At 44.2% G+C, this 25,825-nt stretch overlaps 1 protein-coding gene across 1 annotated transcript in view; it reads left to right on the top strand.

The window, feature by feature from the left end:
* LOC126198498 (venom carboxylesterase-6-like) overlaps window positions 1-23,664 on the top strand; it is a 109,365-nt gene extending 85,701 nt beyond the window's left edge. Inside the window, exons 8-10 of the mRNA XM_049934872.1 lie at window positions 10,838-10,967; window positions 21,723-21,855; window positions 23,330-23,664. Of these exons, the coding sequence (XP_049790829.1) occupies window positions 10,838-10,967; window positions 21,723-21,855; window positions 23,330-23,477 (411 nt within the window). The 3' untranslated portion in view covers window positions 23,478-23,664. The remainder of the gene's footprint in view (window positions 1-10,837; window positions 10,968-21,722; window positions 21,856-23,329) is intronic.
* The last annotated feature ends 2,161 nt before the right edge of the window (window positions 23,665-25,825 follow it).

The following is a 25,825-nucleotide window of genomic DNA, read 5'->3' as shown; positions in this document are numbered from 1 at the left end:
GCCCGGTCACGATAGTGGACCACCCTATATACCCGAAAATCACAAATGAACGACAATGATTATCGAATTGATTCAGTCGCTGTGTGTCAAACATCGGATTTTGCCACTTACTGTAAGACTGAATTTTCTATTTATAATGTCTTTAGTTATGGAGAACAAATACAGTAACAACAACAAAAATCGAGAGCCCAATATAGAACGAAGAGATATGTGTACTCTCAGTACAGAGGTAGATTTATATTAACAGAGCAACGAGCAAATATTGATGTTAAAATACTGAAAGAGTTAAAATTACTAGCATTCAGGACAATTCCTAACTTAACAAATTTAGAACGTGAAAAGACACAGGTGTGTAGTTCATTCTGGTCTCATCTTTTTCTGATCCATGGCCGTCGCAATGAAATGTGAGTGCCTATTTTATCAAATAACTGAGGATAAGAAAAAATGTGAGAGATGATCCTAATTATTACTGTATGAGAGATGGACTACTTTACGTGACCATCTTATGAAGAATGCCCATTGATTACACGGAGGGAAACTGCCGCATCCTCTTACGTATTTGAATCTGCCGATGGGCAATTGACAGGATGTCAAAACTAGCTATCTTTCTAACAGAGATTTCAGCTCCATCTGGCCGCGTGGTGACCGTCAAGCAACTGTTGCCTGAAATCTAGAAATGCGGATACATTTATACTCTGCCAATCACTGTGGAGTGTGCCCACACGGTGAAAAGAGCTCTTGTTCAATTGGCGGCTACATTAGAGAAAGAAGCGACTCCCTTAAATCTCTTCGGTGACAAGCGAAGACACAACACAGCAGACACGGATCAGGGGTTAGGTTCTGCAATGACACGAACAGAGTTGGCACTTCTATACAAAGACGATTATTACATTCATGTCAACGCTACTCATGATGGCCTCCTGAACAATACAAACGGCGCGCTATGGTTCTTAATATGGTGTATGATCACTACGGAGGACAGGGGTAGCAAGGGGGGTTTTCATTTTATATTTTTTAAGTAGCCTCGCAATTTTGGCCGAGAGCAGTCCCAAGTACGAAGGAAAGCGGATGTCTTGTCTTCTTCTTCCTCTTCGTGGATTCCAACTTCTTGTATATTCTTGAATGCCCCACTAATCTACACTTTACTGTACCAATTTTTGCGGAATGCTTCCTTCAGGTGTTGCAGTTCGTCTGACAGGTTTTCTTCATCGCAGATGACGCCTGCTCTATATACCAGGGTGGTCAGCACGGTCTGCTATTGCACTGGATCGTGGCAGCTTGTTGTAGGCACACGTCTATATGTGTCTTCCTCCTATCCAGGGTGCTCGGAAATTCCCGTTACAAACTTCTGTGACTTGTAGAGAGGAGTGAGTAGATAACATTTTGAACAGGAACCCATGTCTCGAAACGTACCGTTTCCGTGTTACAGTCGTTTAAAACACGTTTCCTAGATGAGCATGCAGCAGGATAGTCATGGTGGGAGGTAGGCATGTTGGGAGGCGGTTACGTCGGATCAGCTGATGTCATTTGACGTGTATCTTGCCTCTCTGACCTGGTTCGTGACTTATTCACGTGGCTGTGAAGGACAGTGAAAATACAAATAGGTGAGAAAATGTTCGACATTCACGCATGATCACGGAAGGTGGAGGCTTACCCGCTCTGTACAGCAGGACAGGCGAAGACTTGCTGCAGATCTGACCATAGAGTACAATGCTGGTGCATGGACAAGTGTCTCGGAGCACATCGCTAAGCGCACGCTGTTGATCATGAGACTCCGGAGCAGACAACCCGTATTTTGACTCAACGACTTCGTCAGTACTATTGGATTGGCCAGTGGATCATTGAGATTGTACTGAGAATCAATGAAAATTTGTCACCTACTCGGAGGAATCACCTTCATTGGTACACCAGATCGATGGTCATGTCGAGAAACGCCATCATCCTGAGTGAAACTTATTGCGAACCACATGCATCCCTGCATCACTGATATCTTTCCCTGAGACGATGGCATCTTCCACCAGGATAATTATTCGTGTCATGCGCACACAATCGTTCTACTGTTGACTGAGTAGCGTGGTAATGACGTTGATATCTTGGCCACCATATTCGCCTGACATGAATATAATAGAACACATCTGGGACAGCCGGCCGCTGGTGGCCGAGCGGTTCTGGCGCTACAGTCTGGAACCGCGCGACCGCTACGGTCGCAGGTTCGAATCCTGCCTCGGGCATGGATGTGTGTGTTGTCCTTAGGTTAGTTAGGTTTAAGTAGTTCTAAGTTCTAGGGGACTTATGACCTGAGCAGTTGAGTCCCATAGTGCTCAGAGCCATTTGAACCATTTTTTGAACATCTGGGACACTATTGGGCGCCAGCTCCGTGGACCAACACGCTATGAAGCTGTTCATTTGGCTACATCTACATTTACATTTACACTCCGCAAGCCACCCAACGGTGTGTGGCGGAGGGCACTTTACTTGCCACTGCCATCACCTCTGTTTCCTGTTCCAGTCGCGTATGAATCGCGGGAAGAACGACTGCCGGAAAGCCTCCGTGCGCGATCGAATCTCTCTAATTTTACATTCGTGATTTCCTCGGGAGGTATAAGTAGGGGGAAGCAATATATTCGATACCTCATCCAGAAACACACCCTCTCGAAACTTAATAGAGGGCATAGGAACTTTCAAATTATGCCACATAACGATTAATTTTTGTTTGAAGTCATCAAAGTCGATTTCTGGAAGACAGTACGTTTACCTACCTCAAATAAACGTTAATTAATGGCTTGCCTTTAATTATTCAAGCAGGCTGTAATATATCATGCTTATCATATTGACTACTACATGCGAGCGAAGATATACCTATGTCGCCGAGACATGGCCAACGCCCGCTCAGGGTTTAGTATATGTAACTAAATTGTCCAAACAGCAGCTCCCTGTACGACGTATCGGCCAGAGAAATTCTACAGTGTCGCCACTACAGCCTACTGGCAACGAGATAGAGCAGGCATATGGCTGGACCACAGAGTTAGCTCACAACATGTCTGAATTGATCGAAAGACATGTAGGTAGCATAATTATAATATTTTAGTAATGCGGTGGAATGAACACTCCACTACGAAATAATATTTTCCTCGTCCCCGTCATCCTCTGACCAGAATCCTGTTTGGCTGGTCTCGTACACTGTCGAGAGAGAAGTTTCTAGTAACCTGAGGTATCCCTGTAACGGCAAATCGATGCTGTCCTCAGCCTACATTGTAGTTGTCTTTAATTCATTTCCCCATTAAGAATAACTGTTGCAAACATTACAGGTAAATATTTTTTTCCTTCAGCCTCTCTAGCGACACATACCAAATGTTTGCACTTCTGCCTGGAATCGTCTATCTACACAGTGGAGTTACCTGACATGAGGGTGACTATTTATTACTGAACGCAGACTTTCCAGCTTGTATTTATCCTCGCGGACTCCCAAAGTGTGTTGCAGAAACTACAACATCCAGCGTTTGATAAACAGGACGTAATAGACGTGAAGGCACTGGCCTTTGACGTCCACTTACTTTGGATAAAAGGGCACCAAAGCATTTTCCTCGCTGAGAGAAGTATTACGGAAGTACAGTTCGGCGCAATACCAATCGCTTGTAAGGATTTCATCCCGATGGTCAAGAAAGCTGCTTATCACGTCCAGAATTGTGAATGGCACATATTCCAGCACTACAAGAACGGCCATCTGGTGGCCATACAATCGAATGTCTCTTCTCTGCCATGGTTCACCTCTTTGATGCTTTGTAGACGTTATGTACATCTCTCATCAGCATGAAGCTTGGGTGCGGGTGTTACCCCGCCTACCTACAACGACTGAAAATCTTAGCTTCTCGGCACTATGATCAGAGTATAACGGTGGTAAAGGATCTGAATCACAGGTGGTCTTGTACAAAACATTGGTTACGAGCTGGTACTTCCTCACCTGTTCGATATAAACACTGACCAAAAAGAACTCAACAACAAAAAATAATTAATGTAGAGTAACGAAAATACCGGTATACATTTGTCTAGGTAACATATTTAAGCGAATAACCTTGCAAGATCACATGTTAACGTAACCGGGAGACAAGCAGTTGCAAATGTGAAATGCTAGTACATTAATAATAGGAGTACAGCCAGAATGTTGAACGTGAGAGTGGAAACATGCATGCATGGTGTTACACGGCTGCCGGATGTCTGTTTGTGGGATGGAATTTCATGCCTATTCCACTTGGTCTATTAATACAGGAATGGTTAACGCTGTTTGTGGATGACGCTGGAGTTGTCATCCGAAGGAATCCCCATAGGTGCTTGACGGGAGATAGATCTGGTGATCGAGCAGGCCAAGGCAACGTGTTGATACTGTGTAGAGCATGTTGGGTTACAACAGCGGTATGTGGGCGAGTGTTATCAAAAATGGTTCAAATGGCTCTGAGCACTATGGGACTCAACTGCTGAGGTCATAAGTCCCCTAGAACTTAGAACTACTTAAACCTAACTAACCTAAGGACAACACACACATCCATGCCCGAGGCAGGATTCGAACCTGCGACCGTAGCGGTCGCGCGGTTCCAGACTGTAGCGCCAGAACCGCTCGGCCACCAGCGGCCGGCGGCGAGTGTTATCCTGGAGGAAAACACCCCATGGAATACCGTTCATGAATGGCAGCATGACAGGTCGAATCACAGATTGACGTAGAAATTTGCAGTTAGGGTGTATGTGATAACGACGAGAGTGCTCCTGCTGTCATGCGAGATCACACCTCAGACGATGGCTCCAGGGATAGGTCCATTGTGTCTAGCAAGCAGACTGGTTTGTTGCAGATCCTCAACTGGCCTTCTCCTAACCAATACACAGCCATCACTGGCAGAGAGCCAGTGCCAGCTTTCATCAGAAAACACAGTTGACCTCCACTCTGCCATCCAATGAGCTCTCGCTTGACACCACTGAAGTCGCAAATGTTGGCGGTTTGGGGTCGGTGGAAAGCACACCACAGGGCGTCCTGGCTCGGAGCTGTCTTTGAAGTAATCGATTTGTAACAGTTCGTTGTGTCACTGTGGTGCCAGGAGCTGCTCAAATTGCTGCTGCAGCTGCATCACGATGCGCCAGAGCCATAAGCCGAACTCGCTGATTTTCCGTGTTGGTAGTACCACGTGGCTGTCTGGAGCCCGATCTTCTTGCGACTGTACAGTCCCGTGACCACCGCTGCCATGAATTACATAAAGTGGCTACATTCCTACCAAATTTTTCTGCAGTACTGCACACGGAGCATGCAGCTTCTCGTAACTCTATTACACTACCTGCAAAGTCAGTGAGGTGTTGATAATTACGGCTTTGTCGCCTTAAAGGCATTTTTGAGTAACATGAACTCAGCACGCCCAGTACCAAGGGTTACTAACGCTCACGATCGTTACAGAGTGTATTTAAAACAAATCTGATTTGCATGCTCATATTTGCGCTACTAGCTCCAAACCGCCAGTATAGCTGAGAGGGTTCTAGGCGCGCAGTCCGGAACCGCGCGACTGCTACGGTCGCAGGTTCGAATCCTGCCTCGGGCATGGATGTGTGTGATGTCCTTAGGTTAGTTAGGTTTAAGTAGTTCTAAGTTCTAGGGGACTGATGACCACAGCTGTTAAGTCCCATAGTGCTCAGAGTCATTTGAACCATATAGCTGAGAGTGACTGGATTTTTGGAAATACCTCAATGACCGTCATTCTGTCGTTGTCCGTCACCCAAAATACAGACAATTTTTCTCAAATTTCCTTGGGAGTGCTTTCCACGACCCGCCTCGCAGCTGGAATGTGTTCAGCCAAGAGAGAAGAAGGTATCCTGTTTGAACCAATGAACATTTCTGAACAATTGAACGGAACACATCAATTTCGAGAAGACGTGACTCAACATATTACACAACAAAAATAAACAAAAAAAATAAAAATAAAATTCAGAAAAAGGAAGATTTTGTTTTGTTTGTAAGGATAGCCCTAACCTTGATTTCCCATATTTCCCCTGGTATACAGGCAGCTCTCTGGGGTAGGCTTAGTCAGGAGCCAACGCCTGAAGTGGACCAGATTTTGTTGTTGTTGTTGTTGTTGTTGTGGTCTTCAGTCCTGAGACTGGTTTGATGCAGCTCTCCATGCTACTCTATCCTGTGCAAGCTTCTTCATCTCCCAGTACCTACTGCAAACTACATCCTTCTGAATCTGCTTAGTGTATTCATCTCTTGGTCTCCCCCTACGATTTTTACCCTCCACGATGCCCTCCAATACTAAATTGGTGATTCCTTGATGCCTCAGAACATGTCCTACCAACCGATTCCTTCTTCTGGTCAAGTTGTGCCACAAACTTCTCTTCTCCCCAATCCTATTCAGTACCTCCTCATTAGTTATGTGATCTACCCATCTAATCTTCAGCATTCTTCTGTAGCACCACATTTCGAAAGCTTCTATTCTCTTCTTGTCCAAACTATTTACCGTCCATGTTTCACTTCCACACATGGCTACACTCCATACAAATACTTTCAGAAATGACTTCCTGACACTTAAATCTATACTCGATGTTAACAAATTTCTCTTCTTCAGAAATGCTTTCCTTGCCATTGCCAGTCTACATTTTATATCCTCTCTACTTCGACCATCATCGGTTATTTTGCTCCCCAAATAGCAAAACTCCTTTACTACTTTAAGTGTCTCATTTCCTTATCTAATACCCTCAACATCACCCGACTTAATTCGACTACATTCCATTATCCTCGTTTTGCTTTTGTTGATGTTCATCTTATATCCTCCCTTCAAGACACCATCCATTCCGTTCAACTGCTCTTCCAAGTCCTTTGCTGTCTCTGACAGAATTACAATGTCATCGGCGAACCTCAAAGTTTTTATTTCTTCTCCATGGATTTTAATACCTACTCCGAATTTTTCTTTTGTTTCCTTTACTGCTTGCTCAATATACAGATTGAATAACATCGGGGAGAGGCTACAACCCTGTCTCACTCCCTTCCCAACCACTGCTTCTCTTTCGTGCCTCTCGACTCCTATAACTGCCATCTGGTTTCTGTACAAATTATAAATAGCCTTTCGCTCCCTGTATTTTACCCCCACTACCTTCAGAATTTGAAAGAGGGTATTCCAGTCAACATTGTCAAAATTTTTCCCTAAGTCTACAAATGCTAGAAACGTAGGTTTACCTTTCCTTAATCTATTTTCTAAGATAAGTCATAGGGTCAGTATTGCCTCACGTGTTCCAATATTTCTACGGAATCCAAACTGATTTTCCCCGAGGTCGGCTTCTACCAGTTTTTCCATTCATCTGTAGAGAATTCGCGTTAGTATTTTGCAGCCGTGAATTATTAAACTGATTGTTCGGTAATTTTCACATCTGTCAGCACCTACTTTCTTTGGGATTGGAATTATTATATTCTTCTTGAAGTCTGAGGGTATTTCACCTGTTTCATACATCTTGCTCACCAGATGGTAGAGTTTTGTCAGGACTGGCTCTCCCAAGGCCGTCAGTAGTTCCAATGGAATGTTGTCTACTCCGGGGGCCGTGTTTCGACTCAGATCTTTCAGTGCTCTGTCAAACTCTTCACGCAGTATCGTATCTCCCATTTCATCTTCATCTACATCCTCTTCCATTTCCATAATATTGTCCTCAAGTACATCGCCCTTGTATAGACCCTCTATATACTCCTTCCACCTTTCTGCTTTCCCTTCTTTGCTTAGAGCTGGGTTTCCATCTGAGCTCTTGATGTTCATACAAGTGGTTCTCTTATCTCCAAAGGTCTCTTTAATTTTCCTGTAGGCAGTATCTATCTTACCCCTAGTGAGACAAGCCTCTACATCCTTACGTTTGTCCTCTAGCCATCTCTGCTTAGCCATTTTGCACTTCCTGTCGATCTCATTTTTGAGACGTTTGTATTCCTTTTTGCCTGTTTCATTTACTGCATTTTTATATTTTCTCCTTTCATCAATTAAATTCAATATTTCTTCTGTTACCCAAGGATTTCTACTAGCCCTCGTCTTTTTACCTATTTGATCCTCTGCTGCCTTCACTACTTCATCCCTCAAAGCTACCCATTCCTCTTCTACTGTATTTCTTTCCCCCATTACTCTCAATTGTTCCCTTATGCTCTCCCTGAAACTCTGTACAACCTCTGGTTCTTTCAGTTTATCCAGGTCCCATCTCCTTAAATTCCCACCTTTTTGCAGTTTCTTCATTTTTAATCTACAGGTCATAACCAATAGATTGTGGTCAGAGTCCACATCTGCCCCTGGAAATGTCTTACAAGTTAAAACCTGGTTCCTAAATCTCTGTCTTACCATTATATAATCTATCTGATACCTTTTAGTATCTCCAGGGTTCTTCCATGTATACAACCTTCTATCATGATTCTTAAACCAAGTGTTAGCTATGATTAAGTTGTGCTCTGTGCAAAATTCTACCAGACGGCTTCCTCTTTCATTTCTTAGCCCCAATCCATATTCACCTACTACGTTTCCTTCTCTCCCTTTTCCTACACTCGAATTCCAGTCACCCATGACTATTAAATTTTCGTCTCCCTTCACTATCTGAATAATTTCTTTTATTTCATCATACATTTCTTCAATTTCTTCGTCATCTGCAGAGCTAGTTGGCATATAAACTTGTACTACTGTAGTAGGTGTGGGCTTCGTATCTATCTTGGCCGCAATAATGCGTTCACTATGCTGTTTGTAGTAGCTTACCCGCATTCCTATTTTCCTATTCATTATTAAACCTACTCCTGCATTACCCCTATTTGACTTTGTGTTGATAACCCTGTAGTCACCTGACCAGAAGTCTTGTTCCTCCTGCCACCGAACTTCACTAATTCCCACTATATCTAACTTTAACCTATCCATTTCCCTTTTTAAATTTTCTAACCTACCTGCCTGATTAAGGGATCTGACATTCCACGCTCCGATCCGTAGAATGCCAGTTTTCTTTCTCCTGATAACGACATCCTCTTGAGTAGTCCCCGCCCGGAGATCCGAATGGGGGACTATTTTACCTCCGGAATATTTTACCCAAGTGGACGCCATCATCATTTAATCATACAGTAAAGCTGCATGCCCTCGGGAAGAATTACGGCCGTAGTTGCCCCTTGCTTTCAGCCGTTCGCAGTACCAGCACAGCAAGGCCGTTTTGGTTACTGTTACAAGGCCAGATCAGTCAATCATCCAGACTGTTGCCCTTGCAACTACTGAAAAGGCTGCTGCCCCTCTTCAGGAACCACACGTTTGTCTGTCCTCTCAACAGATACCCCTCCGTTGTGGTTGTACCTACGGTACGGCTATCTGTATCGCTGAGGCACGCTAGCCTCCCCACCAACGGCAACGTCCATGGTTCATGGGGGGGGATTTTTTTGTTATGGGATGAAAAGTGGCGGTGGCACTTAGTTTTTGTTGGTAGTTCCATTTTCCTAAGGGGCTTTAAAATAAGAGGAAAAAAGGGGGAAAATTAAAAAAAATAGAAAAAAAGGGGTCGGAAGTTTAAAAAAAAAATAAAAAAATAAAGAGAAAAAATAAAAAATAAAAAATAAAAAAATATGTATAAAAAAGTTGGCAGGAAAAAAATAAAAAAAATTAGGTAAAGGCTTATCAAGCAGCGGACCCGGGTTCGATTCCCACTGCTCGCAATTTTTTTTTCATTTTATGTCTCATCCCCGCAATGTTAAACTATTAATTATAAAATTTAAATATACTTAAATAGGTCATAAAAAAAGAGTGCTAATGCGCTGCTTCCTGGACTCGGGTAGGCGCGCTGGCCCCGGATAGAATCCGCCTGCCGGATTAACGACGAGGGCTGGTATGCTGGCCAGTCTGGAAGTGGTTTTTAGGCGGTTTCCCACATCCCGCTAGGAGAATACCGACCTGGTCCCCACGTTCCGCCTTAGTTACACGACTCGGAGACATTTGAAAACGTTCGCACTATCATGGTTTACACTGGACGTAGACAGCCGGGGCGCACTGATTCCGTCCCAGGGGGTTCGGGGTAGCGACGGGAAGGGCATCTGGCCACCCTCTGCAACGAACACCGCCACATCCGTAGTAACAAGGCCGACCCCGCGTTGAAGCGGGACAAAGGCCCAAAGAAAATGATGATGAATGATTTGCGCCACTAACTCCACTCTTATACGACTGGCGCGAAATTTGAATAGACGTCGTCTTTCAGATGTAGAAACATGCCTACCAACTTTAATTATGTCGCGCAACTGTTTGTTGATGTTGCAATTTTTTTCTGTCAGTGTGTAGGAATCATTTGTTCGCGAAATATTTAAAAGACACCGATGTCCAACTTTGATCTATAAGTTGTGTGGATCTTGTCCTCCAATGGGACCAGCTCGTTCGTAAATTGGAACATCATTTTGTGTTTTTACTTTGCGTTAAGAACTTATCGTTGTAAACGACGCCGTTGTCCAGCTTTGGATTATAAGTTGATGTGGACGTCATTCTACTCAGCAACCGTCCCAGTTCGAACCCTGGGTCGTACTTTTGCGGTTTTTTAAATTTATATGGTGAACTTATCATTGTACTTCACACTCTTATCCTTGTTCTATTGTGAAAATTGCACTAATGTTAACTTGGCACTATTGTAAATACTGACGGCTGTGGTGTTCGTCTTTGAGTGTTTTTATTTTACATTAAGAACTTATGTTTGTATATCGAACTTTTTTTTTGTTATACTGTGGAAAATGCAGTAATGTTAATATGGTACTCTCGTAGCCACTGTTGGCTATATGATGTTTGCTGTCCAAAACCAAAAATAAATAAATAAACGAAAGCACTTTTGCGTGTTGCAGCTAGCGACTGACCAGCACTTCGCAGAGCCGACAGACTCTCTGGTGAGATACGTGTCGCAGCTGTCCGACCAGCCAGTATTCTACTACCTCTTCGACTACCGTGGCTCCAATGTAGGCAACGCCACTTACGGTAAACAGCCCATACTTCCTTCCTGTCTACCATTTGTATGTAGCTGGTAATGGACCTTTGAACAAATGTTAACCCACAAACGTCTGTGCGTTACAGCATTTCAGTGCGTGCAAGTGCTTGAAGTTGCGCGCGGAACAATCTGATTGGCTGACTTAAATGCGTTAGAAAGGAACTCGCTTTCATAATCTCTCTGTTGCTCTCTCTTTTTAATCAATTAGTATCATATAGAAATCATCATTACCGTATGTTGAAACATTACGGAACTAGAGAAAAAGCTTGTAATGGTTTCAGGTTTGCTCATTGCTCACTTACCCCAATAAAGTCCACAAATTCGCTGTCTCGTGGAGGGCAATAAGCAATACAACCCATTCAAAAATAGCTGTAATAATTGAACGCACTGTGCGTCTCCCTAAACATATTTTACCCGTTAGTCTGTTGTATGTTTGTTCTACAAGTCAAATCTAGGTTGTCCAAATAAATAAGGACAGCTCTTTGCCAAAAAAATGTACGGTATTTTCATATAGAAAAGTCAGATGTACTGAAGCCAAGACAGGGCTAAGCAGCAAGTATACCTTTCGAGCACACTGTTATTGATACGAATATTAATATTTCTTTTTCTATTCTCTTCATTCAACCTAAACATTCTTAGTAACAGACATCACCCTCATGGAAACAACGACCTACAGAATAGAAATAGCAAAATAATAAGCCTGTTAACAATTAAATATTCGCATAATATTCGTTTGTCACTGACCTAGTATTTCTAAGCAGAGGCTGATGCACAAGATGCAGCATACAATGTCACTTATAGTAAAAAGGGCAGTTTCTATTTGGCTAATCAAACGCTCAGAAAATTCGTAAAAATAGGATATTAACGACCATGTCCTCTATCATACGTTTACTTGCCAGAATAAGTGCTGAAACTTTACCAAAATTTTCAAAGCAGCGCAGGCTCATCTGTCCTCTTTGAAAAGTAGACTCTCGTATACGTAGGTACTTCTCCTGCCCGACCTGTCTTAAACCTTTAGGTCATATTCGAAGTCCGCCAAATTACAGGCTCGATGGAACCCAAATGATATTTGAATATCTTTACGTGTTGCAGGACTAAATTGAAGATATTACTTCCTCAGTATGTGTACAACAACTGTCTTACAAAATACCTTTCATACGCTGCACCTGATCCACTACATGATTCCACAACATTATATAGAGGCTAATACACTGGAGTGGCAAAAGTCATGGGATACGTCCTAATATCCTGTCGTACCTCCTTTTGCCTGACGTAGTGCAGCGACTCGACGTGACATGGACTCAACAGGTCGTTGGAAGCCCCCTGTAGAAATATTGAGCCATGCTGTCTGCCTGTATAGGCGTCCATAATTGCGAAAGTGTTACCAGTGCAAGATTTTGTGCAGGAACTGGCCTCTCGATTATGACCTGTAAATGTTCGATGGGATTCATGGGTGATCTGGGGGGAAGGCAAATCATTCGCTCGACTTGTCCAAAATGTCCTTCAAAGTAATCGCGAACATTTGTGGTCCGGTGACATGGCGATTGTAATGGCATCCTGAAGTCAATGGATGGTTGCAAACTGTCTCGTAGGTAGCCGAACATATCCATTTCCAGTCAATGATCGGTTCAGTTAGACCAGAGCACTCAGTCCATTCCATCTAAAGACAGCCCACACCATTATGGAGCCACCACTAACTTGCGCAGCGTCTTGTTGACAACTTTGGTCCATGGCTTCGCGAAGTCTCCACTGCACTCGAAACCTAGCATCAGTTCTTACCAACTGAAGTCGGGACTCATCTGACCAGGCCACGGTTTTCCAGTCGTGGAGGGTCCAGGAGAGGCGTTGAAGGTGATGTCGTGGTGTTAGCAAAGGCAATCGCGTTGCTCGTCTGCTGCCACAGTCTACTGACGCGAAATTTCGCCGCACTGTCCTAACGGATAGGTTCATCGTATGTCCCACATTGATTTCTACGGTTATTTCATGTAATGTTGCTTGGTTGTTAGCACTGACAACGCTAAGAAAACGCGGCCGCTTTCAGTCATAAAGTGAATCTGTCGGCCACTGCGTTTTCCGTGATGAGAGGTAATGCCTGCAATTTTCTGTTCTCGGTACACTCTTGACACTGTGGATCTCGGAATGCTGAATTCCCTAACGATTTCCGAAGTGGAATTTCCCAAGCGTCTAGCTCCAACTACCATTCCAAGTCTGTTAATTCCCGTCGTGCAGCCATTGTATGCCTTGTGTAAACGGTAGAACCGCCATCTGTATGTGTGCATGTCGCTATTCCATGACTTCTGTCACCTCATTGTAAGGGCTGAACTACTTTCCATTTATGAATCTCAACCTGGATCGAGAAGAATGTTCCGAAATATTTTCGATGCCCTAAGTCTTATTTTTGCCGTTACATCAATGTTTCGAACATTTGGCAATAATTTGTATAGCTAGATTTTTTTAACGATATGTATACTGTTTCATACAAGTGCACCAGTAGACGATTCCGAGGTCGGCTCGGATAGCTAAGCGAGCGTCAGTAGGTTGCCTCCGGCGTTGGGGGAGAGGCGCTGGTCCCGGATGGAATCCATCCGGCTGATTATGGACGGGGGTCGGTGTCAGCCAACCTGGATGTGGCTTTTAGTCGGCTTCTCACATTAGTCTTGCTGAATACTGGACTGTAACCCATGTAGCGTCTCAGTTACACGATTAGATGGTTCAAATGGCTCTAAGCACTATGGGACTTAACATCTGAGGTCATCAGTCCCCTAGAACTTAGAACTAGTTAAACCTAACTAACCTAAGAATATCACACACCTCCATGCCCGAGGCAGGATTCGAACCTGCGACCGTAGCGGTCGCGCGGTTCCGGACTCAAGCGTGTAGAACCGCTCGGCCACAGTACACGATTAGAAACATCTCGAAGACGTTCACCCTCTTTCACATGTGACAACACTAGATGCACGGAAACGGGTTACAGAAATTCAGTCCGGGTGAGGGGCTAACTGATAGCGACAGGAAGGACATACGGCAACGTCTGTCACTAAGGTTGCCACATCAATATAAACATAACGACCCTGTGAAGACAGCGGATAATACCGGCAAAAATAAGAAACAACGAAAGAGTTTACGAATCCGTGTGCAGGAGTGTAATTTTCATATTTTAGTAAATTTAAAATTCTCAGCAACTACACTGCTAGCCACTAAAACAAGAACAGTAAGTAACTAAATTTTACTTATGGTGTGTATACCAGGAAGAGTTTACCAGGAAGAGTTTGTGTTTATATCTGTAGGTGATTTAGGGGTATAGAGGATGTGAAAAATTAGGACAAAAGGTTGCTACCTATGGCAGCAAAACTGGCTCCAACCTGTCTGGGCATCGAATCAAACTGAGTTTGGGTGACAGATACGGGTACGCCATTCCACGCTGATTCATCCGTATGCCAGCGCTCATCGGTCGTAGTGGCTGACGAATGACATTGTGCCCGTAACCCATGACCAGATGTTTTCAATGACAAAGATATGGAGAACGCGCTGATGAGGGAAATAGCCGAAAATCCACGGTATAGAGGTAGTTCTACACAGTGTAGGCAACATACGAACCTGTGTTGCCTTGTTCAAACATAACGTCACGGAGAACTGAAAGGTAGGGCACAACCAACTGCGTTAATGTCAGAAGTGTAAAGTTTGTTGTCCAAATTAGTGTTGTGTACCCAGTGGCGTTCCATACTCTCAGTCGATGAAAAAGACGAATGCACTCTGGCAACATTTTTTCTCATCGGTGCGGGTATGTCTATCGTGATGCATTAGGAAGAACTGGGACTCATCTGAGAATACGGCGGGGAACTATTCATGCGTGCAGTGTTGTGGGGCGCACCACTTTCGGCTGCCTCTCTCGGCATATATATACGGGGCGAAGAAAAAATGCAGGAGTTTTGGAGATCGCAATGCGATTCCTCATCAAGATTCAAGGCAAACGTTTATCTAGTGCAATCAGAGCGGGTGCACTTTGAAAACACATGTATGAAAACTAGACTCCTGGAAATTGAAATAAGAACACCGTGAATTCATTGTCCCAGGAAGGGGAAACTTTATTGACACATTCCTGGGGTCAGATACATCACATGATCACACTGACAGAACCACAGGCACATAGACACAGGCAACAGAGCATGCACAATGTCGGCACTAGTACAGTGTATATCCACCTTTCGCAGCAATGCAGGCTGCTATTCTCCCATGGAGACGATCGTAGAGATGCTGGATGTAGTCCTGTGGAACGGCGTGCCATGCCATTTCCACCTGGCGCCTCAGTTGGACCAGCGTTCGTGCTGGACGTGCAGACCGCGTGAGACGACGCTTCATCCAGTCCCAAACATGCTCAATGGGGGACAGATCCGGAGATCTTGCTGGCCAGGGTAGTTGACTTACACCTTCTAGAGCACGTTGGGTGGCACGGGATACATGCGGACGTGCATTGTCCTGTTGGAACAGCAAGTTCCCTTGCCGGTCTAGGAATGGTAGAACGATGGGTTCGATGACGGTTTGGATGTACCGTGCACTATTCAGTGTCCCCTCGACGATCACCAGTGGTGTACGGCCAGTGTAGGAGATCGCTCCCCTCACCATGATGCCGGGTGTTGGCCCTGTGTGCCTCGGTCGTATGCAGTCCTGATTGTGGCGCTCACCTGCACGGCGCCAAACACGCATACGACCATCATTGGCACCAAGGCAGAAGCGACTCTCATCGCTGAAGACGACACGTCTCCATTCGTCCCTCCATTCACGCCTGTCGCGACACCACTGGAGGCGGGCTGCACGATGTTGGGGCGTGAGCGGAAGACGGCCTAACGGTGTGCGGGACCGTAGCCCAGCTTCATGGAGACGGTTGCGAATGGTCCTCGCCGATACCCCAGGAGCAACAGTGTCCCTAATTTGCTGGGAAGTGGCGGTGCGGTCCCCTACGGCACTGCGTAGGATCCTACGGTCTTGGCATGCATCCGTGCGTCGCTGCGGTCCGGTCCCAGGTCGACGGGCACGTGCACCTTCCGCCGACCACTGGCGACAACATCGATGTACTGTGGAGACCTCACGCCCCACGTGTTGAGCAATTCGGCGGTACGTCCACCCGGCCTCCCGCATGCCCACTATACGCCCTCGCTCAAAGTCCGTCAACTGCACATACGGTTCACGTCCACGCTGTCGCGGCATGCTACCAGTGTTAAAGACTGCGATGGAGCTCCGTATGCCACGGCAAACTGGCTGACACTGACGGCGGCGGTGCACAAATGCTGCACAGCTAGCGCCATTCGACGGCCAACACCGCGGTTCCTGGTGTGTCCGCTGTGCCGTGCGTGTGATCATTGCTTGTACAGCCCTCTCGCAGTGTCCGGAGCAAGTATGGTGGGTCTGACACACCGGTGTCAATGTGTTCTTTTTTCCATTTCCAGGAGTGTAGTAGCTGGCAACTGTCAGATCGTGCAGCGCATCAGGCTGTACAAACAAACTTGTGTTAGGTGCGCTACCGTACCAGCCGCCGTAGCTCACTGAGTAGACTACTGCAACATCAGCGCACCTCCATCATTGAGTTACGGTACAAATCCTCGTCAGGTTCTTTTTTTTATTCTTTTGTATGTCTGTTCCCTAGCTCTCGTCGTTTATAATTAGGACATCATTTTGTGACATGACAATAGCCTAGCACATGACAGTGGGATCTATTAAACTGAATGCATGTGTCTACTAACCGCGCAGTGCACAACCATAATTGGTCCTATCAAGTTCATGTAGGGCGGCTTCCCAGTGGAGAACACAAACGATGAATACGTCCTTACGATTTGGAGCTGGGTGCAACCGACAACCAAGCTGATGCTCCTGCTCGTGCGTGTGGTGCGTGGTACCATTAAAGACGCCATTCTGCAAAGAAAGTTTTTTCGTCGTTTGGATCAACGCCTTCGGGGAACAGGTAACCTTCGTACGCAAGTAATGGACAGAGGTCGTTCAAGGTGTAGACGTACTCCAGAGAGGACACAGGTCTTGAAACAGTTCACCCATAAATTCGGCTAAGTACTCGTGAAATTGCAAGGCAATTCGAGATATCTCCAAGACTGGTTGTCGAAGTGTTTCACGAAGAAGAACTGAATCCATATCACTACACGTTAACTCAACACCAGTGCCAAGAAAATCGCATACAACGGGTGCAGTTTTGTGAATGGTTTTTGCGCGAAGTGGAAGACAACGAATGTTTTATATATAACGTGATATGGACTAAAGAATCTAGCTTCACTCTTGAAAGTATTTTCAAACTTCCCACAACAGCTATTACTTTTCGGAACACAACCCATGTATCATCCGTCAATGTGGCTTTCAAGCAGGCTTTGGCATAAACTTGTGTGCTTTCGGGTCCTCACCTATTGCTGGAAAAGCTGAATGCGCTCCCGTACCGTGCGTTTCTTTGCATTACTTTGCTCAACGCATTAGAAAACGCTCCAGTTCGTGTTCGGTGAGAGGTATGGTTTCAGCATGACCGTGCGCGGCCACATTTGGAATCAATATGGATAACTATTTAAATGAAGTGATTCCAGAGAAATCGGTTTATTTCTGGGACAGGGGAAGGAATTAGTTTATAGTACTCCATCCATGGATGTACACGATCTCATGGTTCGCGTGCATGCCGCTTCGGCAGTGGTAGAAGCAGATGTGTTGCGTAGGGTCCAGCAAAGTATGATCTTGCGAGTGGCGAAGTGTTTGCAAAAGAAAGGGAGTCGCTTTTACATATTCTATAAAAAAAATGTTGCTCGAACGTGTACGTACCTGCTCTATCAAGTAAACCTGGATATCAAACGTACAGAATGCGATTACTTGGTCAGCACAATGTGCATTCTAGCGTAGCATAACTATTGTTTTTTGTACCTCAGTGGATACAGAAGATGTTGCTGTATCCACTATTATTTTCTATTGGCTGTTTTCGTGTCGTGGATGAAACAAAGTGGTCGTTTACGTCTGCAAGAAGTGCATGTTAGGTCTTAATGTTTAAATAAAGGTACTAGTAATAGAAATAAATACACAAATACCGCATTGTGGAGGTGTAAACTGAATACAATTTGAAGCTTCAGCTAAAAAAAAGAAAAAAGAAACGTTAGGACCCTGCCAGAACCTCGTTTCTTAAATCGAATTTTTATCAAACCTACTGGCGGGACTAGGTTTTGCTAGATACACTTTTGTCTTCAATTGGGATGGGGAATCGCATGCCAACCGCCAATGGCGGCTTCTTTCCTTCACTCTTTTTACGCCGCTACAATGGTCGCCTTGATCACATTCCATGGTGTTCCAGAAATGTCGCACTGTCAGTGTGTATACTTGTCTTGCTCCAAACAAATCCATTTCCTGACTCAAGTTACATGATGAGACTGTACGATCCTGCACAGTCCTCTTGGGCGCTAGTCGCGTGGGCCTTTGATATCCTATATGGCACTAGGCATGGTCCTTCTGGAGCCGTCAGTTCCATATCTGCATGATAGCGATGGGGCCCTGGTCAATGCGAACGGCAATATCTTGCAGCCATTACCTGTACTCTCGACAGATCAGGATCTTACCACCATCGAATTCAGAAACAAACTGGTAGAGATTTTTCATTCTTATACGAGGTCTAACAGGATCTTCTCTCAACAACCAACAATCAAATAAGGTTTCTGAATGATAAAAAAGCAGTGTTATCTTCCCATATGCACAGAAAGTAAATGGTGTTACAGTTGCCTGCTAGCTGCACTAGCGGCGAAATGATGATCATTTGCATATCCAAGTACGTAGTACACTATTTTCCAGTTATGTATCAGTTTTAATGATCAGTTTTGTGTTAACTATCCTTGTTGTTGTGTATAACTTCACACAATAGTAAGGAGAGGTGGGCTACAGAGTTGTGCGGCAGTTGTCGTGGTAAGGTGGACAGGAGCAGTAACGGTTAGTGAGCAAGTAAGTCAGCAAAATGAAGACTTACTTAACTTGTATTTCACCAAGCATACATAGACTCGTTGCAAATGATGGAACAGGAAATAGAATCCAGTTTATAATGTCCACAAGGAAGAGGCTTCCTGTCTCCCTGTGCTACAGTACGAACTATAGTGTCGACTAGGCAGGGTCTGCGAAACAACACGTAGTGAAGTGGCTCTGAACGCGATTTGGCTGAGCCGCTACTGATGGCCCTCCTGTATTGCGGTGGCAGAGGGCGCACGTGGTAGCTAGCTTCTGGAAGCATGGCTCAATGGGTGTACCCCATTTGGTCCGCTGGATCTCGCACAACTGGTAGTGTTGGATGGAAACTAGCAATTCTGTTGCCAACTTGATACATCAGTGAGTTGATATCGATACATGATATCGCACTTGGTTCAAGAATAGGAACTCAAAGTTCAAATCAATTCATGGTACAATCTTCTGTTTAATGTGTGACTGGTTGCAATCTCCATTTTTATTTTTTAGCTCAGTGGTCTGGGTTCTATGTGTAGGATCCGGTTTCGATTGCTGATTGTGCCAGAGGTTTTTTCCTTGGTGGGAAGACTACCATGGGGTGCACTCGGCTTAATGACGCCAATTGGAAAGCTGTATAAGTGAGAAATAGCGGCTCCAAGGTCTACAAAGTCGACAGAGGCCGGAGGAGCGGAGTGCTGACTCCTGTCCTTCCACAAGCACACAAATGACGTCACGGACGACTCGGCGGTCGGACGATTGTGACTGATCCATTTGGACGAGACAATGGGGATTTCATTTTCTGAGCATGCTTCATGGTATCTTGTGAAGATTTGCTCATAACGGCAGGTTATGATGCTTATTGCATCTGGTCGTCAATTTATTGTTGGATAACACATTGCCTGTCACCATTCTGGCGACAATGTAATTTCCTTATGATACATATACAAAATTGCGTGATTACTGTATCATGAGAAATATAGCCGATAATTTGCCTCAGAATCCAGCATACATGTAATTCTCCATGCACTAGAAAACTATCTTTTACATCTTCTTTAAACTATTGCATGTCTCTTTTATGAATGCTGTGACTAATTCAGTTAGTAATTACCAGTGCAAGACCGAAGCGAAACTCATGACCACCTCATTTGTAGCAGCAGGAAATGTACTATGGTGCAAAGTATTTAAAAACTAGGAGTATATATTTTTCACCTTTCAAAGAACCTAGCTCCTTCAAAAAATTTTTAGACCTTCCACTGTATGTTTATTACCCCATTTATTTTTTCCAAGGAATCATCTCATGGTGGTGTAATACACTGAAGAGCCAAAGAAACTGGTACACCTGCCTAATATCGTGTAGGGCCCCCGCGAGCAGCAGCAGTGCCGCAACACGACATGGCATGGACTCGACTTATGTCTGAAGTAGTGCTGGAGGAAACTGACACCTTGAATTCTAATCCGTAAGAGTACGAGGGGGTGGAATCTCTTCTGAACAGCACGTTGCAAAGCATTCCAGGTATGGTCAATAACGTTCATGTCTTGGGCAGCGGAAGTGTTTCAACTCAGCAGAAAGTTCCTGGAGCCTCTCTGTAGCAATTCTGGACGTGTGGGGTGTCGCATTGTCCTGCTGGAATCGCCCAAGTCCGCTGGAATGCACAATGGACATGAATGGATGCAGGTGATCAGACAGGAAGTGTACGTATGTGTCACCTCTCAGAGTCGTATCTAAACGTATTAGAGGTCCCATATCACTCCAACTGCTCGCGCCCCACACCATTACAGAGCTTCCACCAGCTTGAACAGTACCCTGATGACACGCAGGGTCCATGGTTCATGAGGTTGTCTCCATACCCGCACACGTCCATCTGATCGCTACAATTTGAAACGAGACTCGTCCGACCAGGCAACAAGTTTCCAGTCATCAACAGGCCACTGTCAGTGTTGATGGGCCCAGGCGAGGCGTAAAGTTTTATGTCATGCAGTCACCAAGGGTACACGAGTGGGCCTTTGGCTCCGAACGCCCTTATCGATGATGTTTCGTTGAATGGTTCGCACGCTGACACTTGCTGATGGCCCGCCACTGAAATCTGCAAAAATCTGTGGAAGGGTTGCACTTCCGTCACATTGAACGAATCTTTTCAGTCGTCGTTGGTCTCGTTCTTATGATGTCAGAGATTTGACGTTTTACCGGATTCTTGATATTCACGGTACACTCACGAAATGATGTACGGGAAAATCCTCACTTCATCGCTACGTCGGACATGCTGTGTCCCATCGCTGGTGCGCCGACTATAACGTTCAAACTCACTTAAATCTTGTTAACCTGCCACTGCCTGTTTACATATCTCTGTGTTTGAATATGCATGCCTCTATCAGTATCTTTGGCGCTTCAGTCTATGTTATAATGAAACCTTGTGTGTCTGAACTGTTGTTTTAGCTTTCATTTTAGTATAAATTTTGTGAGACATAATACACATTTTTTTCAGAGTTGATAGACTGACATTCTGTGTATGAGTGCTTGTGTGTGTGTGTGTGTGTGTGTGTGTGTGAGTGAGTGTGGGTAACAGAAACCATTCTCATTATCGTCATGTATTACTCAGCAGTTTTTCTGGGTACCACCTTCCATTGGCGTGTTATAGATGGCTGTAAATCCTAGATACTCTTTTAAAATGTATCCAACGATGAGCAATTACAACGTCATTTCATGCAAATTAAAACAAAATTAACAGTACTAAGATTAAATTGCTTGGTAAGATGTATAGAAATGTCAGTGCTTCAAATTTCTTTTGTAGGTACTCCACACGCAGCAGAAATAGCGTTTATCTTCCACAGAAACGATAGTGCTATAGAATGGGAACCAGGAACAGTAGAAGGCGATCTTAGCCAAAGAATGGTGAACAGCTGGAGCAGTTTCATCAAATATGGGTATGTTTACGTCAAAGACGAGAAAAAAACCAAAGCCAGAAAACCATGTCCACTAGTATGTAGCTGAAAGCTGACTATTGCTTTGCCGGAAGTTGTTACACAAATAGAAGTTCAAACACTGTCAACTTGCGTAATAGTTACCGAAATGTATCTATTTAATTCTAGTTTAATATTAGCACCATATATTCTGAATTTTGTGAGGAAATCGGTTTCCAAATAGTGCATTAGAAGTATTTGAGAAGGGACGTGGTTATTCACAGATTAACGCGTGGAAGTGTTGCGGCAAGTTTCTAACAGTTAATGGTTGCTCAACAACTAGTGTAGCGTGTCTACTACTGTTAGCAGTTTGAAATGTCATCAATACTTTACAAAAACTGTTTCGCCATCTCCTGATATTTTCTAGTCTTTTCTTTATAGAGCTTTATGGTCATATAGTAAAAACATCTTCGTGCGTTCATAGAATGAAGGCTTTCGCGACCGGATGACATAGCTGCTGGTATTGTCTTCATCAGAAGCATAAAGATGTTTCGTCTCCTGTCACAACTGAATGGAGAAAGACGTCACCTTCATTCTCGTAACGCAAGGGGAGTTCCTGGCTAATTTCAAGCCTGTGCGCTTTCATTTCAGGAGACAGCATCCGGGGTACCCATCGTGCACAGATCTTCCGATAGCCAAGCAAAGCAATAATGTGACCCACACGTTCTTGTGAAATGCCGATTGTGCTTGCAGTTTCTCTCTGAGTGATACGACGATCGTCCTGAGTCAATCTGTCAACATATTTCTTTTGAAACTCGATGGTTGCTGTCACAGAACGTCCAATTCCTTGTTTGTCACACAGGTCAGATCTACCCGCCTTAACATCTTCAAAGTTACCCGCCCAACGACGCACACTACTCACATCAACACAATCACCATAAACTACTTTCATTCTCTGATGAATCTCCTTTGGGGTGACACCTGCAGCTGTCAAGAATTCAATTACTGCACGTTGCTTAAATCGCATTGGCCGACCGTCTGCGCAAGGTTCCGTACTTTACACTGTAACAACACAACCGTTCAATGCTAAGGCTTACGGCCAACTGGAACTGTTGAGACGTGGCTACGGAACAAGCCAGTACCTGCCGCAAACAAATGCTGCCAACTGTTGAAGAGTTACGAATGTGAAGGCATTATTTTTCAGTCAACCCTCGTATAAAATCAGGTCGCTGCTCTCCGTAGACTATGGCGTCAAAATTTAATTTACAGTTCGTGTAACAGATACAGGTTTACTTCTCCGTACATGTTATGCGTGTAATGAATGGAAAAAAGAACGGTATATGGATTCAGAAGTACAATTTCGTAGTTTACACACTTCACCTGAAAGATATTATTTCTGATTCTATTTCTGCAACAATTTTCCTCTCAAAATTGAGTTTTGTTGAACGAATCCATGCGCTAATTAGTTTCTGATAATGAGACTAATGTAATGTTTCAGAGATCCAAACTATGGTAACGACAGCGTCGTGTGGGAGCCTTTCAGTGTGTCGTCGACAAACTACTTGTACATCACGACGGACTACGAACTGAGGCAGAACAAAGACCAGGAGCGCATGGAGTTCTGGCACGAGAACATTCCTATGTAAAAGAGTGACTTGAAAGTTATCTGCGCTCAACGAGTTCGTCCGAAAGATCACCAACTGATGACTCTTATCTTCAGCACAATGAGAGATGCGAATGATAGATTTTCCAAAAATTACATTATTTTGTAAAACTGTCTCAGATAATGTGGCTTACTAGAACATACTGTGAATAAAAATTAAATTACTGTAATATGGAATTTTATTGGTTTTGTATCACCTTCCTTTAGTAGTAAATTGAGAGTTTTGTTTTGTGCCAATATTTTGCTGTCGTGCACGTTTCAGAGGATTTACCATCCTCGCTCTACCATATACTCATCTTCAAAACTTGACTGAAAATCAATGTATATTTATAACAGTGTAGGGAACTAGGCAAGCTAGACAAAACATTCCAAATTTTTGTGGAATGTATTGACGAAGGAATTACTTTCGACTGTGTGGTCTAAAACGGAATAGATTCTGAACTGCTTTACATTGGCTAATAGAGACAGGCAAATATGCACCTACTGCAGCAACTAGGTTAAAAGGCCTGTGTTTGGCCTAGGTGCAGCTTTCCTTTTAACATCTCAACACCTAAGATGTAGTTATAAAAATAAATATGAAGAAACGTGTGATAAAATAATAGCTTTAGACGGGATAAACATGCAGAGTCTTAAATTCGCAGACAAATTAACAGTTATAGCTGAATAAAATTAAATTTTCAGAAGGCTATGGGTTGGAAGTATAACAGATTTTCAGAAATATATAACCTGAAAATATATAAAAAAATGTGATATTTTCGTAGGTTTATAACAGATTTTCAGAAATATGTAAAATGAAAAATATTTAAAAAATGAGATATTTTCGTAGGTAACTCACAGTTTCCGTGCAGAACTCCTTATACTAAAACAGCATAAGACAAAAAGAAGAAAGTACAGATACCAAACAACATTAGTACTTACATCAAGAAACGACTTATAAAATAGTGTAATTAATTTGAAGCTTTGGGCCTCGTTCACACATAACGGGTTGTAGGAGTCCTGAGAAGAAAAGGCTGCATTGCCTCTAACACAAATCTATTGATACGTTTTGGTGGTTGCTCTGGATGATCCGTAACATTAACAGCAATTAGTAACACGGAACTAAGAGTGTGATATCGATAGCTATGATGCCACGGCGTAGGTAAAAGTTCTTAGGTTGGCACTACGACACTGACACCGATGACAGTGTCCTCTAGCCGGCGCTGTGCAGCTCTACGAGCGCCGCTCCGGATTCAGCCCATTTGTTTGCGAGCTGACGACCAACGAACATTGCTTCCTTTTCATAGTGGGCGAGCCACTACAGATTTTGCCTGTGTAACTTCTGTTAGCTTTGATACATCCGGCTTCGCACCTACGTGCTTCTCAGTACGATGATATGTATATAAGTTAATATTGTGTTGTGATATAGTGCCATCTGGAAAGTAGGAATAGTAGATCATTGCGTCGCTAGGTAGCAAGAGCTGCATATCTGATGAGTCAGTGAGCGGAGTGGCATTCAGCTGGGAGGAATGCTGCGTGCCCACAATGATTTCCGTAATACTCTGTGTCTGGTGTGTGGCGATTTTACAATGGATCCGCGAACAGAAGAGCGCGTGTGTATCAAATTCTGTGCGAATCTCGGGAAGTGCTAGAGAGACCCTTGCAATGATTCAACAAGTGTTTGGGGGACAGGGCATGACCGGTATGCATGTGTTTGAGTGGCGTGCTCGGTTCAGGGCCGGCTGCACAGACGTCGAAGATGATGCTCACAGTCGCAGATTCGAATCCTGCCTCGGCCATGGATGTGTGTGGTGTCCTTAGGTTAGTAAGGTTTCAGTAGTTCTAAGTTCTAGAGGACTGATGACCACAGAAGATAAGTGCCATAGTGCTCAGAGCCATTTTGATGCTCACACTGTAAGGCCCGTCAGCTTCACAACGCCAGGCATTGTTGCCAAACTTCAACAAGTGGTTCGTGTGCATCGATGCCAAACCACTCAAGGCCTTGCGTATGAAGTGGGTATTGGGTATGGGACATGTCAACGAATGTTGACTGATGAAATGGGCATGCATCGCGTCGCCACAAAATTTGTGACAAGGATCTTGACTGCCGATCAGAAGGCAAAGCGTGTTGAAGTGTGCGCGGACCTTCGTCACACCGCATCTGATGATCCAACCTTCTTGTCACGGGTTATCACCGGCGACGAGAGCTGGATTTAAGGTTATGACCCAGAGACAAAGCAACAATCACCCCAGTGGAAGAGCTCGGGCTACACAAAACCCGAACAAGCGAGACAGATGAAGAGCAAAGTGAAGAGCATGATCATCTTTTCTTTGATATCAAGGGAATGGTGCACA

This window comes from Schistocerca nitens, chromosome 8 (genome assembly GCF_023898315.1).
Source record: "Schistocerca nitens isolate TAMUIC-IGC-003100 chromosome 8, iqSchNite1.1, whole genome shotgun sequence".
NCBI classification, from domain to species: Eukaryota; Metazoa; Arthropoda; class Insecta; order Orthoptera; family Acrididae; genus Schistocerca; species Schistocerca nitens.
This window is presented reverse-complemented; position numbering and strand designations above follow the sequence as displayed.